Source organism: Augochlora pura, chromosome 1, assembly GCF_028453695.1.
Source record: "Augochlora pura isolate Apur16 chromosome 1, APUR_v2.2.1, whole genome shotgun sequence".
Lineage (NCBI taxonomy): Eukaryota > Metazoa > Arthropoda > Insecta > Hymenoptera > Halictidae > Augochlora > Augochlora pura.
The window spans coordinates 14,795,434-14,810,642 of NC_135772.1; the positions used below are offsets into that span (position 1 = coordinate 14,795,434).

Below are 15,209 nucleotides of genomic sequence, written 5' to 3' on the forward strand. Positions count from 1 at the left end.
TCGCGTCTTTCTTCCTTTCTTTCTTTAATGTTTCTCCGATTTCTGCCGAGCGCTCGTCGATGCCCCGGCCATTCATTTCATTACGTCTCGTTTCGTTTCGTAGGAATTTCATGACCGCATTGAATACGCGGCACTCGATAAATCGGTCTCTCGACCGGTCGTTCTCTAATCTTGTGGCAGCAACCCCACCGGCATAACCTGTAATCACCCCTTCAAATCAAGTCACCTGCTTAAACGGTAAATATCGCATGACGCACAGGAAATGGCTGTTGGAGGTTCATCAGACTGTTTTCGCTTCGTTAAAGTGATCGATGCGACGTCATTAGTCCACACAACCGACCGATCGGCCGCGCTAAAAACCAACTTGTTTGCCAAGATTCGCTTGAACCGTAAAATATAGATACAACAGATACAACTTTTAGAAACTCCACACTAAAACTACGTCGAAATAACAGTTCCATACTTTTTTCATTTACTACTAAATCTCGTTGAAATTGCAAACAGACGTTCATTCGATTTTCCAACTTGGATCGCCTTATTCGATATTCTTAACAATTTAAGGCAACTGTTGGAAAGTGATATCTCAAAGACTTATTCTAAAATTTTACTCCAAAATTTTGCTTCAAATCGAAACGCATTTATTTCTACTTTCGTCGTTAATTAAGAACGGCGGGAGAAAGATGCTGAAAGAGCCACAAATTAATTTACAGAAAATTCGTGGATTTAATAAGATCGTTTCATAGTCGCTATTGATTATTTCAAATTGATTTCGATGGAAGGAAGGGGCGCGGTAAAGCCGTTTGCTTTTCGCCGGACAGGTATTGACGCGCCACGAAGCGTTCCCCATCGGTGTTCTTTGCGTGTAATTAGCCCGACGTGTCGACTTCCGAGTCCGGGGCACCCAATGGGAGAGTTCCTGAAACCATTTCCGGCGGAGAACACCTTTTTATTCTGCTCGCCCCACGCGTGACGGCCCAAAAGGGAAGTACCGATCAAAGGTAGGAAGGACAGAAGTTCACGACCCCCCTCGAAGTGTTACGTTCTTCGAAGGCAGATACGCTCGTAGACGTTATCGAACCCGAGACCATATGTCACCGTTTTCAGGCGGCGAGCAATACTCCCCGCACGTTGCCTAAGATAATTGCCAGGGGACAGTATCTCGGGGTGGAATCTTCCTGTCCGACGTAGACTCGAAAACTTGGAAACGTACTAAAATAGAAGGGTGATCGAACGATGATCGGAAATCGCACGATATTCTGAGCATCGTTACTACGAATTTATACAAATTCTTCGTCGAAAGAAGTTAATTAAAAGAAGTCCGAATATTCGCGCGTTCCGGTATCTCCTGAATTTCGAGTTTAATAACTGTTCGCCGTTTTTTAATTTTGCTACGCGATGTTAACAGTCAATTATTTTCTACTTTCATGAAACAGCACGCATACCTCTTTCGACGTATACACGTATACGAGAGCGCGGTCTCGCGAGTGATTCGTATCTTTTGAAAATATTTGATATGAAAAGGCTTCTGGAATTTATGAATACATACATTGAACAGCGCGTCTATTAGAAGCGAGCAGATAATAAATAAATTTCGAAGCCGGTTGCATCCCTTTCGCGCGCGCGATCGCATAAACGGCGGGGAACAAGCGAGACTGAAAGCTCATGCGCGCAGCTCGAGGAAAAAAAGTACAACGATTCCGTGCTTCCACCAATTCGCCGCTTTTGCCACGTGTTGCTATATACGCATTTCTCTTTGAGCCTCCTTGTTGCTTCATGAGCCGCGCGTATACATACGTCTAGTCGCTCTGTCGATATATAGGGACGAGTACTCGTGTCCTCGAACGCAGGCGGCTCGTGCGTAGGCAAACTATGGAATATGTCGGCCTATTGAGCGCAGGTGCTTTAAGCTGCTCAGCTGTTGCTTCGGGATCTCATGCACATTCACGCAAACATATATCGCGGCGATATTGGTGCACACTAAGCAGCCGGCGCGCGGTCGTATCAAACTGCGTGCGTGCAAACGCAGAAGGTCGACTCGCGTGTACTCACGCACTTATGCGTATCGGCAATTGAATCGTGAAACGATCGAGCCTAGTCGCCGTTGAATGAATTTGTGGAACGGCTGGCCGATTATACGTTCGTCGATTCGCGTCTCGTCGCGAGAAACTAAGACACCCGCGCACACCCAAAACGAATCTTTTTTACCTCGACGATCCGATTAATTTTCTTGCGGTACGATTTCTATCGCAATTACAGTAATCACGACTGTTCTTTAGTTACGACAATTTCTTAGAAGTAAAAACATATACATCTTCGTCGTACACCTATATATGTATATATACAACTACAAGGTTTCTGAATAAGTACGAAAGTAGAATGAAGAAAGTAGAACGATCGACGTAATTTAATCCGTCTGAATGTTAAATCGATAGAAATCGATGCGATGTAAATACGTACAATTATTGTAAATTCCTTCGATTCACGTCGTTCATAAATTAATTGAACGATGCGCAAAATGTGTCAAATTGACAGGAACAGCGGGTAACCATTATATCCCGGGTTTATCGGCTTGTAACGACAGGTGCATAATAAAGTGGATTTATTATTATCGCGAAGATGATATCGAATTCAATGACTGAACCGAGAAAGTTGCGGAGGACTGTTCAAAAGGTGTATATAGTCTGCTCAAGTTTGACTACGCCAGATGGTGTGTGCTGGTCTATGACCGAGGATTCACACCATCAATTACTTTTTTGCGCTCCCCTGCCACCAATCGATCAACGACAGCGGCTCGAATAAGAAATTTAATGCAAAGTAATTTTCTTATGGTCCCTCCTCGGCCACCGGCTACTTTCTTCTTTAACAAATCCTACGTGCACGATCCCTACGTAGTCGGTAGCTCTACGGAAACTCGCGGCAAGACAGCCAAAGTTCGAAGAGAATGTTCATATTCGATTCGAAGACGATCGCTCTCGCCTTGCTTGTTGCATATTTAATGTAACGGCGTTCGGCACCTCCGTGTTCGTCGATGCGAAAGGTGCAACGTACCGATCCACTTTTAATCTAAACTATTTTCCGTAAAATTTTTCAAAGGTTGGTCCAATTTGAGAAAACTCGCTAAAAAAAATTGAAAGCGCTCGCAACGAAAGATAGACAGATAAGATAGATTTTAACTATAGAACTCGGCGCGCGTATAGAGCGTTTCTGCAATTCGAAGAATTTCATAGTAAGCACGTAACGCATCAATACTGCATCGAGTCGTTCTCTAAGGTAATAAAGTTACGTGTGGGAAAGTTATGTCACGGGGGAAAAGTCAACAATAGCGTCGCACGACGGCCGTAGACGTTTCTATCTACGGAAGTGAAGAAGCGTCTATATGCGGACCGGGTCTAAAATAAAAGAAAAAAAAAAAACGAGGAGACGGTCCGGTATAACTTTTCCGTCTAACATCGATTCCCCTTCATTCACCACGTAGGCGAGCCACTCTCGTACACGAACCAACTAAAGGGGGTTCAACGTTATTTCTGTTGCAGACGAATAAGAAGAACCGCGGTAACGAAAATCGAGGCGAGGAGAGAGAGGGGCAGCCAGCCCTTTGGTGAGCTCGAAGGATGCAGCTCCCAGGCGGGAGCACGAGGATTCCGCCCGCGAGAACACCGGCTTCGCTTCCCGTAATTATCAACGGCAGTAGTAACATTTCATTGACTGTCGCCGAGAAACGCAACAACGGCAGAGATTCAAATGGAAGCGGCGGTGCCGGCCTGATTTGCCATCGCAAGAAGATCGGAATAGTGACCAGAAGTTTCGGTAACAGTCCCCAGAGCGTGTCCCGTGTCGCGGGAAGAAGTCGTCATTCCGAGACGAAGACGAATCGCCGACACCGAATAATCGCGAAGCCCCAGTTGTTGGCGTCCACCCCACGACGGAAGGAGGGAGGCGAGGAATAGTGAAAAGAAGGCGCAGAAAAACCGAAAAACGACGGAAGAAGCGGAAGAGGTGGTGCGAGAAAAGGAGACGAGGAGGAAGCAAAAGTTCGTCGGGAAGGAGAAGGCTGCCGACGTCGTCGTCGTCACCGGCGACAGCGGAGGAGGAGGCGGAGGAGGAGGAGGAGGAGGAGGAGGAGGAGGAGGAGGAGGAGGCGGCGGAGGAGGCGGAGGAGGAGGAGGAAGAAGAAGAGGAGAAAGAAGAGGCGGCGGCGGCGGCATAGCAGCGAGAGGAGGAGGAGGAAAAAGAAGTGGCGGCGGAGGCGGTGGCGACGGGCGGAGAAGGAGAAGGAAACGGTAAAGACGAAGAAAGTGGGGAGGGAAGAGTATCGTCGGCCAGAGTGGGGAGCGTAAGGTAGAAGGAACGAGGAGGAAAGGCGGCCGTGGTAGGGGAAACTGCCGGAGAGTACGGAGCAGAGAAGCAGAGGCAGCGCGCTGAGCCACGAGGGGCTATTCAAGCGTGAAGGGGAGGGGTGACAAGGAATCCTGGCGGGGAGGGGACGCGGAGGCCTTCGGGGGGCCGACCAACCAGACGGCCGATGATGTCATCGGGGGAGGAGACCGAGTATTTCGCCCCCTACGGAGCAACCACGGAAAGCAAGCAACAGCAACTCCAGAAGAAGCAGAAGCGCACCAGACAGCGCGTGGACGCCGGCGAGCCGCGCAACAACTATTCGAGTATACCGCACTTCACTTCCCGGCCATCCTTTCACGGCGGCGGTATATACGGTTCGATCTTCGCTGGCAACGGGTCAACGCTTCCGCAACAACAACAACCGCAGTCGCAGCATCCTCAGTCGCAGTCGCAACAACAACAACAGCTCCAGCAACAACAGGCTGGAGCGGCTGGCAGTCAAGGTCACATAGGCACAGCTACGACGGGTCCCACCGCTCATCAGCATTCCGCCCACGCGGCATTCGGTTTCTTCGGGGCACCGGGTTACGGCCCCACCAAGATGTTGAACGAGCTGCTCGGACGACAAGTCAAGCAGGCTAGTGACGCCGGTGGTTCACCGCCAGAGGGCGGCCACGGGATGACTGGCGCCGGCATGGATTCTGCCGCGAATTTGCAATCCGGTGCTGTGGTTAATTGCGACGATCCCGCCACCGCTGAGCTCACGCAGCACATGCTTCGCGACATACTGCAAGGGCGCAAGCTCACGGCGCTCTCGGTACCCGAACAGCCGAACAACAATAACAGTATACACAGTAACAACAACAACAACACCACGACGGATCTACTTAAGTCACAGCAGCAGCATCAACAGAGTCCTCAGCAACAAAATTGTGATAGTGCGCGTAGTGGAACAGTGCAGAGTGGGGGCGAGGAGAGTGTTGATGGAAATAATATGGTGAACAACGCGAATCACAGTGATCGTGATACCGTGATGCCGGGCGATGCCGAGGACAGCGCCGAGGACGCTGCCGCGGCTGCACGTGCTATGGAAGAGGCGTTAGCCGAAGCTGGTATGGAGCCTGGGGCCAATTTGGATGGGTCGGACTGCGAGCAAAGTTTACCGCCGAGTCCCACGCAACCAAGGTCAGGATCGGTCTCGGTCAAGGAGGAGATACAGGACTCGATGAATATCAAACGGAGTCCGAGTAACTCGCCTTGCCCAATCGTGCTGAAGACCGAGATCAGCTCGCCTACCACCGAAATCAAACGTGCTCGCGTGGAGAACATCGTCAGCACGATGCGCAGCAGTCCTGCCCTCCAAACGACCACGGTGAACGGCTGCAAGAAACGGAAATTGTACCAGCCGCAACAGCAGACCGTGCACCACGTTCTCCAGCACAGTGTCAACGACACCATGATGGACTACGAGGAGGAGAGCGAGGAGGAGGAGGATCCTTCGACGATCAAGCAAAAACGCGAGGAGAAGGACAACCTGAAGATTCAGTTGAAGTTGCTGCACGAGCAGCTGGCGATAATGCAGCAAAAGTACAATGAGCTTTCGAGCAGAATGGAGCCAGACACGAGCGAGAGCGGCGATGCGCCCGCCAGTCCTCAGCATCAACCTCAACCACCACCACCAAGACCACCGCGACCTCATCCACCAGCGTACAATGGCCTCCCAGCCATACCAGCTGAGCACACGCACGCTTCGACAGCTATGTATCACATGGGACACAAAGCCTACCTCGAACAGCAACACGCTGCTCTAGAGAGAATAAAGCAGCATCAGGAGGCTGCCGCGAGGCAACATCAACAGCAGCAACAGCAGCAACAGCAGCAGCAGCAACAGCAGCAACAGCAGCAGCAACAGCAGCAGCAGCAACAGCAGCAGCAGCAACAGCAGCAACAACAGCTTCAACGACAAACATCTCCACCACCACCCCCTCCGAGTCAAGTACAACAACAGAGTCAAAGCAATACCGGCCCGTCCACGCCGCAAACGCCACAAATGCAATCGGCGAGCGCGCCTCTTCAGCACAAGGATATCCAAGAGAGGTTAAGTGTTTTTAGAGGAGCCGCCGCGGTTGGCTCATCCGGTCCACATATCACTGGTGCGGACCTCGAAGGCTTGGCGGACATCCTTAAAACGCAAATCACCTCGTCTTTGATAAATCTAGTCGACAGTGTAGTGGCGAGATTCGTGCAGCAGAAGGGGTTTCTTGGTAAACAGAGCGAGGCGGCACAGGTTGCTGCCGAGCAATTAAACAAAGACCTCCTTTTGGCGAGCCAAATACTCGAAAGGAAATCACCTAGAACGAAAGTAGTCGATAGAGGAGCACCACAACCACCCGGTGGCCCAAACGGGGCGCGGGGGCCCCACAGTGGCGGGCCCCCTCCTACGCAGCCTACGGGTTTCCCTCAAATCGGAATCATGGGTGGTGTACCCCATGGTTCTCATACTGGCCCCACGGAAAACAATCTTAATCAAATGAACCAGCTGCCGCCACATGTCAGGTCGAACGGCGCGTTATTTCAGACGCCAAAACCGCCGACGATATACGCCATGACCTCCATGCAGGCGCAGCAGCAGCAACAACAACACCAACAGCAACGCGAACACCAGCAGAGAGAACAGCAGCAACGCGACCAATACTGCAAGATGAGGAACGACGAGAGGGAAAACAGGGATTCGGAACAGAACGAGGCCCTCTCCCTTGTTATGACGCCCAAGAAAAAACGTCATAAGGTCCATCATCCATCCATACACTGAACATTTTTTTAAACTTCATTTCTTTAGCGATTATAATTTCTTGCATCGCTGGTAGAATCGATGAATACGCGTCTTAACATTTCTATCCTCGACATATATATCCAAGTACAGAATCAAAATTATTTTGGGCTCGTGCTATCCTAATCAAATGTTCTGGAAAAGTAACTGGTCTCAATTTTTTCCTAAACAAACTCTCAAATTTTAGCGATACGTAAAATAAATAGACCTTTACTCGTCCATTGTCTTAAGAGAACACAAAATTTCGAGTAGGCTAACGTTCATATAGTTTGACGCATGTTTATCGAGTTCGAGTGCTTTTCTTCTTTCGCTATATTTCTTTAGTTGGCTTTTCACGCTATGCATATCTATATGTATAGGTTAAGTATTTGAATTTCGGATTGTAAATCGAGGTACCAATTAGTATTTTCCACCGCAGGTGACGGACACGAGGATCACACCGAGGACCGTGTCCAGGATCCTGGCGCAGGAGGGCAGCTGTTCGCAAGGGAGCAGCGAGAGTCCGCCACCTCCACCTCCACCGAGACCTTACCACGCGCCACCACCAATGCTGCCAGTGTCTCTGCCAACCAGCGTAGCGATACCAAACCCCAGTCTCCATGAGAGTCAAGTGTTCTCGCCGTACTCGCCGTTCTTCAACCCTCACACGGGTCATCCGGGTCAGGTACCACCCCCGGGATCGCATCATCTACCTGCAAGTCCTCCAGGTGCAAGTGTAGAACTCAGGGATTCCCCACCGCTGCCTCATCCGCCGGCTATACTGCATCCTGCCTTATTGGCGGCTGCCCAGCACGGCAGTCCAGACTATGCACATCTGAGGATGGACACCAATGACCGGGGCAGCGAATGCAACAATGGCGACATCGGCTACGACGGAGTGCAGCCTACAATATCCTTTTCTAATGATACAGTTGACCAAAAAAAGGGACAAGAAATAGATGTAAAACAGATCCGTCGGGCTAAAAGTTGGAGAACGTCCAGAACACGGTCTCCTCAAGCAGGCCACCGGGGGCTCGCTCGCAATTGTTACCGTATTGCACAAGTTCGCGATACAAAATCGGCAACCGGCCGGCAATCAGCGTCTCGAAATTCGATGATACCGCGGAGGTAATATTGCGCCGCGGCGACACCGTCTGGACCGTTCTCCAAAGAAACTACCGGCGAACTTTCAATATTAAAACCGGGGAAGAGCATGCACGGCGCGGGCCAAGGCGAAAGAGCGTTAAAACGCGTTAGTAAAAGCGAAAGAGTTGATGACGATACTTAGGCGAATGTATTCGCTCCCCCTTGCGCGGGAAGGGGGAACGCGAAGCTTGGTAACTTTGGAAAACAACCGTCGAGTTCTCCGGGAGAAAAAGCTGGCCGGCCAACAACCAGAAGGAAGTCGGGGAGAATACCAGGAGGCGGGAGAGGAACCTCGGACGAATGTTAGATTAGTTTGCCACGGAGTTAGGCTAATGTTGGCTGCACCTACGAGTAGAGTTTGTCCGGCAACAACGCGCGAGGTCGAAAGTTCTTTGCCTACTCGGCCCACCCTCGACCTCGAGTCTCACCCAACTTCGCAAGCCAATAATCTGTCCCGCAATTTCGGAATTTAACCGCGAAAAGGAGAGAGGAGGCGGTCTGTGAACTTCCTATCACGGAGCGTATACTCGACTTATCGTAGATAAGTCACTTCTACTACTTCCCCGGGCTGCACAGGAATCCACGGGACTCCTTTTCTGCGCGCGGTCAACTTCCCGCCAACTAGATTCCTTATACTTGACCGTCCGCATGACTATGCTTTGCCTCCAGCATTGTGCTTCTCGCCGCGATACCTTCCGCTTCCCTGCGCCGGGCCGGTTCGTTCACACAAAGCCGAAACTCTTCGGGGAACTGTTAATTAAAATCTGTTCGATCCGCGCGTCCCGGATGGAAAGACGATTGTTCCCAAAATTCTCGAGATCTCTTCTACCGAGACGAAAGAACGTTCCTTTCGTTTTCGATTATCTCGCAATCTCTTCGGTAAAATACGCGAAAATTCTCTAGAGACGCGTTAGTCGCTCCGATGGTTTATTCCTAAAAGAAAGAAAATCGTTGGGAACTTTCGGTTGGACGGAACGGAAACCGGAGGAGGTCGCGAGGACTCTGCGGCGGTCTGAAAGCGTCGCGTGCCGAACCTCGTCGGCGAAATATTAATTAAAGTCTCCTAAATCTCTGGGCCCGAAAAAAGACGGAGCGCCGCGGCGGCGAAAGTTTCCCGAGCCGAAGAAAATAGAGAACGACCGTCGAGTTTGTCGCAACAACCGGAAACCGTGGAAGTCGAGATGCTTGGCCCCCCGCGGCAGTTCGAAAGCGTTAGCGAGCCAGGTGCGAGAAGTTGAGCAGTTCCGATTACCACGCATGACCCGGTCGCGGGGGGGGAGGGGGGTTGGGGTTGGTTGCAGTCCGCAACGGGCGTTCTCACTTACCGAAAGCGCTAGCAAATATCGGGCTTACAACCTGGAAAAAAAGACGTATGTCGCGGGTAGGCGGGGGCGTTTAGTGGACGTGTAAACGCGTCGGAAACGGTGCAACGTCGGAACTGCAACGGTGTGTGTTGGTTCGGGTCGCTCGATCGGCCGCGCGGCGTTCTTTACCACCTTTTTAGCCGGCCTTTGATGTAAAATCAATGGCGCATTTTTTTCACTCCCTCCTCTTGGGGTAGGTCGAGCGCATGGCCGCGGTACAACCTGTGCTGTTCACCATTCTCTTCTGGATTCACCCTTGTGTCTATCTCTCTCGGTGCTCTCCGTGCGCTGGGCCTTCGACGTATCCGAATATGCTTTTCACGGTGTCCGAATTTCCTTCCCGGTTCCACGATGCCGGGGAAACATGCTCGTGCACGCAGTAAACGCACGACGAGGGGCTGCGACGACGCTCTCGATGCATCGTCCTCGAAAAATTGCACTCCACGCTTTTACGCGAACGTCGGGCTGGTCTTCGTGGCTAACATTTTTATAAACAATCGCATTTGAAACCAGATATCGAAAACGTAGCATACAAAGTCGTCATACTTATTAACATTCCAAATACACTAGAGGGAGCAATCAAGAAAAATAAAATTACATTAACATATCGATTTTAATTCTATATCGAATATTTTGAACGGCTACAGAACTCAAAAACATGTACGGCACTGTTTTATAAAATAGTACGCTTGAAATGCATAAATAAAAAGTGTGAAGTATAGTAAAGTAGTAGAGATCCTTCTGTACACCAGACGCTCCAAATTCCTTGCTTTGTCGCGCGAGCGATTCGGATTTGGAATTGTAATTGCAATTATTACATTTAGAAACGATCGCTTGGTTCTTGAGAATCGATGCACACCTACCGCTCGTAAAGCATAGAAGGCTGGTTATAACGCGCATTACGAGTGTAGGAGGAAGGACCAGCTCGACAGCCGTGGGGCGGAATAATCCTTATTACAGTCGGGTATCTCGTTATCATCCATCGGCGGTACCGCGAGCGCAAAATGCGACGCGGGGGTGCGCGCACGTTTGATGGGAACGGCTACACTTGTCGACTCGTTCGCTTGTAAACGACAACTTCGCTTGTGCGCTGAGAGAGTTCGCACGCCCGACAGTAACACCAATAACGATAGGCGTTCGTGAAAAATTGTAAACGCCCCGCGTTTTACTCGTCCCGCGCGGAATTAGACGCGGCTTTGCACGGATCGTGGATCTAGGAGACGGTTGCGTAGATTTTTCCGCGACCATTTCGTTACGGACAATTCGGTAATTGTTTCCAACTGATCGCGCAGCCTCCGTTGTCTTCGTGTTTTGTTTTTCTTTTTTTCTATCTCGTGACGGTCGTGGCAAAACGAGAGGGCGCGTTGCGGCAGTTCTATCTTCGCGTTTCTCGAGGATTGACTTGAAAGCCAGTCGAAGGCACAGACGATGCGCAAGAGATTGAACACAGGGATTAGCCAAATAAGAATGCGATGAAACCACATGAAGAGATCCCATTACCGATAAGGAGTCGGTAAGGCTTCCGCTGAGGATACGGCCAATCGTGGGCCAACCTCGCCGAGAACGTTAGACCCCTATTACCCTCGCGACATCCACAGCTTGTACGATTTCTAATCCAATTTGATACGAAGAAAACACGATTAAGTTTGAGATATTTGCGTACACAGAAACCGATTGTCGGATCGGACGCCCCCCTTTCTCGCGACCGGCCTTTCGACGCTTGCTCCGGTTCATCATGCTCTTCCGATCTTTTATAAGAATACCGGTATGATAAGTCTGGCGAGAGCGGTGCTCGACGTAGCGCCGCACAGACATAGGGTTAACGATCACACAGCAACAGAGTATTTCCTTAACCACGGTGAACTCGACAACGCTGTCGCCGATGCATCTGAGGAAGGCGAAGCTAATGTTCTTCTGGGTCAGGTACCCGTCTTCGTCCATCCTCAAGATGTACTTCCCCGATATCAAGTTCAATAAGAACAACACAGCGCAGTTGGTTAAATGGTTCAGCAATTTCCGGTGAGTACCATACTATTATTTATTCATCGCGGAACTGCGGCCGTTCGCAGCCTGCAATCCGGCACGGGGTGTCTCAATCGAAACAAGCCTCCGTATCAGCGACGAAAATATTTCTCTATTTACTCATATTTCATTGTTTATAAAGCATAAGAATATAGAGATAACATTAAATCATTACACTCGATTTGAAAATCTTCTCTCGTATTTTATTTACATTGATTTAATTGGAAGAAACAGTCGGCAGGCTTGTTTTTCTTTGAAACACACCGTGTATCAAAAAATGACGCGGGCACGGAATTTACTCAGCACGGACATAGTCATCGTTCTCTTCCGGTCAAGTGCATGCTCGTTTATCGTATCATTATCGAAAGAATGTAACAACGTACGGGTACGCGGAAATTTGCATTCAACGTTCGCCGCGATGTTCGCCAACAGGAACGGCTGTGTAACCTCCGGGAACATAGCTGACAGATCACAGGGAGGGGGGAAACGATCTCTCCCGATCGGAGCGGGGCATTTTTTGATCGCCGTTTCGAAACTCGACGTCCCGTGTCCGTTTCCCGGGGAAAAAGAAATAGAACAAGACCGCGGAAGACGTTCCCGGATTACGCGCGATCCCATTCCGTGTATGCAAACGAAATCGAGCTTTCCAAGGGATCGACCACTCCCTACGCAGAGAAACGGTCAGAACCCAAGAGACGACAGTCACGATGGGTGTGTCCGAATCTTAATTACCCTCCCTTCGGCCGAGGATAAGTAACGCCGGCTACATTGCCGCCAGGTATAAAGCGTAGGAGGTGGTGGCTACCGACACATACCGGCCGGCAGGCATTAGCCTGATTATAATTAGCCTGAGTACAGTACAGATCCCAGATATAAGGCGGTCAAAGAGGCCGCACTTGGTCACGCCGTTACATTATTGCCGTTTTCTTATCGCGAGAGACGCCCGTCCTCCCGAAAACCATAAGTTCTCGTCGCGCTACGGTTTCACGAGTCCACCGCTCTGTTTCTTCGGCGCATCCCCGTTTATTTGGTTCGGGAATATTGTAATCGACATTTCACTTATCGACAATCGGTAGAACGTTCGCTTTAACATTAGTATCGGGTTCGACAGAAATCAATGTCGGAATTTTCGGTGTGAAATAAATGTAACATGAATTCTAATGTGATTTCTGACGCGATTTCTTCTCAGTTACATTCGCTTGTTCTCGATGTCTTTTATTCACGTTATTCAGACTAACGAACAACCCGAAGTAATTGAATCAAATATCCAGAACGTTTCTCGAATCCCACACGTTGGACCGTCGATTTTTAGGTTACAGATGGTGTTTATAAATTATGAATAATCGACCGTTTCGAAAACCGTTTTATTGGCGAGCCCCGATATTGATTTCGACTAAAAAATTGATTTCTTTTTACCGATGAATTAACAATGCAGGTACTCCAAGTTCAATTACATTCTGCAAGCTACAATTTCTATTTCGGGCTGCCGGAATTATTGATGGCCTTTTAAAAATAATTAACAATTGCAGACTTTCCGTACGAAAAAAAAAAAACAAAAAAAATTGTCGCGACTGCGATTGTAATTTCAGACGAACATTCCGACCGACATGGTGCAACGATCTAGTCTAATAGACAATTAACGTGTTTTAATCCCGCCTTTGGAAACGGCATAGTCACGGGGAAGCCTATTAATAGTACCCCGGTGGCGAAAGCGTTAAAGTAATTAGAGTTCGTTTAATCGGAACAACGGTCGACGTGTTTACCGCTTTGGATTTCTGGTTAGCGATATTCTACCGTCTGGCCGGTCGTGGGCAACGCTGTCAACTTACGATTTTCGCATACATTAGAAGCGTCGAAATGCGCCGCGCGAACTTGACACCTCCGGCCGCGATACTCAATCCCAGCATCGATTTTCAATACGTTCATCATGCCGGACCGCGCTGCCGGCCGATCTCGTACGAAATATTCGAAGCACTCGAGCGAGACCCGCAGGAAAGCCAGCCACAAAAATTTAATTAACGCAGGGGAAGGTCCATTAAAAATTGTCGCATGAAAAAAATGAGGGAGTAGGAGGAGGACACTTAAAATTTTACCGGGAACATGAGCAGGCTATTCCCGGTCGGTCGCGAAAAAATTTGTTGCGTGGAATGAAGTAGAGCTCTCGCTATCAGAATTATACAGAATCGTTTTTCGAACCAGGAGGACCGCGGAGGCTCGAGGAATTAGAAGGAAGCCGAGTTCGCGGCGGAAATAGGCGCGGCACGGAAATAAAAAAAAAAAAAACATATATGTAAATGTATGCGTGTGTGTGTGTCTATACGTGCACGATGGTACACGTGTATGCGCAACACGTACACGATGGGCCGTGTATGTTGACGGGAAAGAAAAGGGTACGCGGATCAGTTGCGAGCAACTTGTCCCTCGTGCCGTTGCTCTCCGGCACTCGGTCCCCTTCTCCCCTGGCCCTGTTTCGCTCTCTCGAAACATTTTCCACCGTAGCCAACGAGAAAGAGAATCGGTTAGAGTGGTTGATAAGAGAGAACGGCCGTGGTGCGTGTTAGCGAAAGTTTGTAACGTCCAGCAAAAATTGCATCGGAGGCCAGGCTTCCGTCGTTAAGCACAAAGCTAATTACCGACTGAATATATTTCGCTACATTTTGTCGTGTCGGCCGCGGGGCTCTTCGGTCTCTCTTCAACGGCGCACTCTCCCCTGCTCTTTCTTTCGTCGTCTCTTCGCCTTCTCTGACTTCTGTAGCCGCCTCGCGATCGCGGCGACGAATCAGACGGAACCAACGAAACGTGGGGGCTGCTACTCGAATTTCCTTACGATAGTGATCGCGACGCTTAGATACGGTCCAGATTTAGACTAACCAACGTGTTAGTTGCATTTTCGAAAATTCTGACGTATGTGAAATACAACGCCTACCTGTTAAAAAAAACAAGCGAATTGAATTATAAAGTCGTTATAGATTAACCTATTAAAGTTACTATAGTTTAATTCTAAATTATTATATATAGGAACGATCCAATTAAATTTCAATTTTGTAGCAACCAATTGAAACCATTAGTTATTCTCTATTAGCAGAAGTTAATTAATAAAATAGAGAAATTAAATAACTATACTTATTCTTTTGAACATTACATCTAAGAAAAACTAAACGAATTTATATAAACTTAGAAAATTATTTATATAGACTGAGAAAGATATTTTATTAATTTGACAATTTTAGAAGAGAAATATGGAATCTGTCGTTTTGAGTTCGTTCATCCGTTGTAAATATTTTTAAATAAAGAAGCTTTGAAATCCACGTTTTTATTTTTGTAGTCTACTCGAAATTAATAATGTTAAAAATTCAAGAGATTGATCATAACGGAAATATTACAAAATCGGAACGAACTGTCCGCAATGTTTCGTGAAAAATTGAAGCTAGAATTATTCGACTGTTTCTAATTATACGCAATATAAAAGGTTTTCCAACGGAAACCGCCGGATGTTCATAAGTTGTTTGCCATTTGAAACATTCTAAATT

The 15,209-nt window shown here is 48.7% G+C and overlaps 1 protein-coding gene across 1 annotated transcript in view; it reads left to right on the forward strand.

Moving 5' to 3' along the window:
• The first annotated feature begins 4,182 nt into the window (after positions 1-4,182).
• LOC144478572 (homeobox protein prospero) overlaps positions 4,183-15,209 on the forward strand; it is a 45,758-nt gene continuing 34,731 nt past the window's right edge. Inside the window, exons 1-3 of the mRNA XM_078196599.1 lie at positions 4,183-7,126; positions 7,587-8,057; positions 11,522-11,676. Coding sequence (XP_078052725.1) covers positions 4,523-7,126; positions 7,587-8,057; positions 11,522-11,676 — 3,230 coding nt within the window. The 5' untranslated portion in view covers positions 4,183-4,522. The remainder of the gene's footprint in view (positions 7,127-7,586; positions 8,058-11,521; positions 11,677-15,209) is intronic.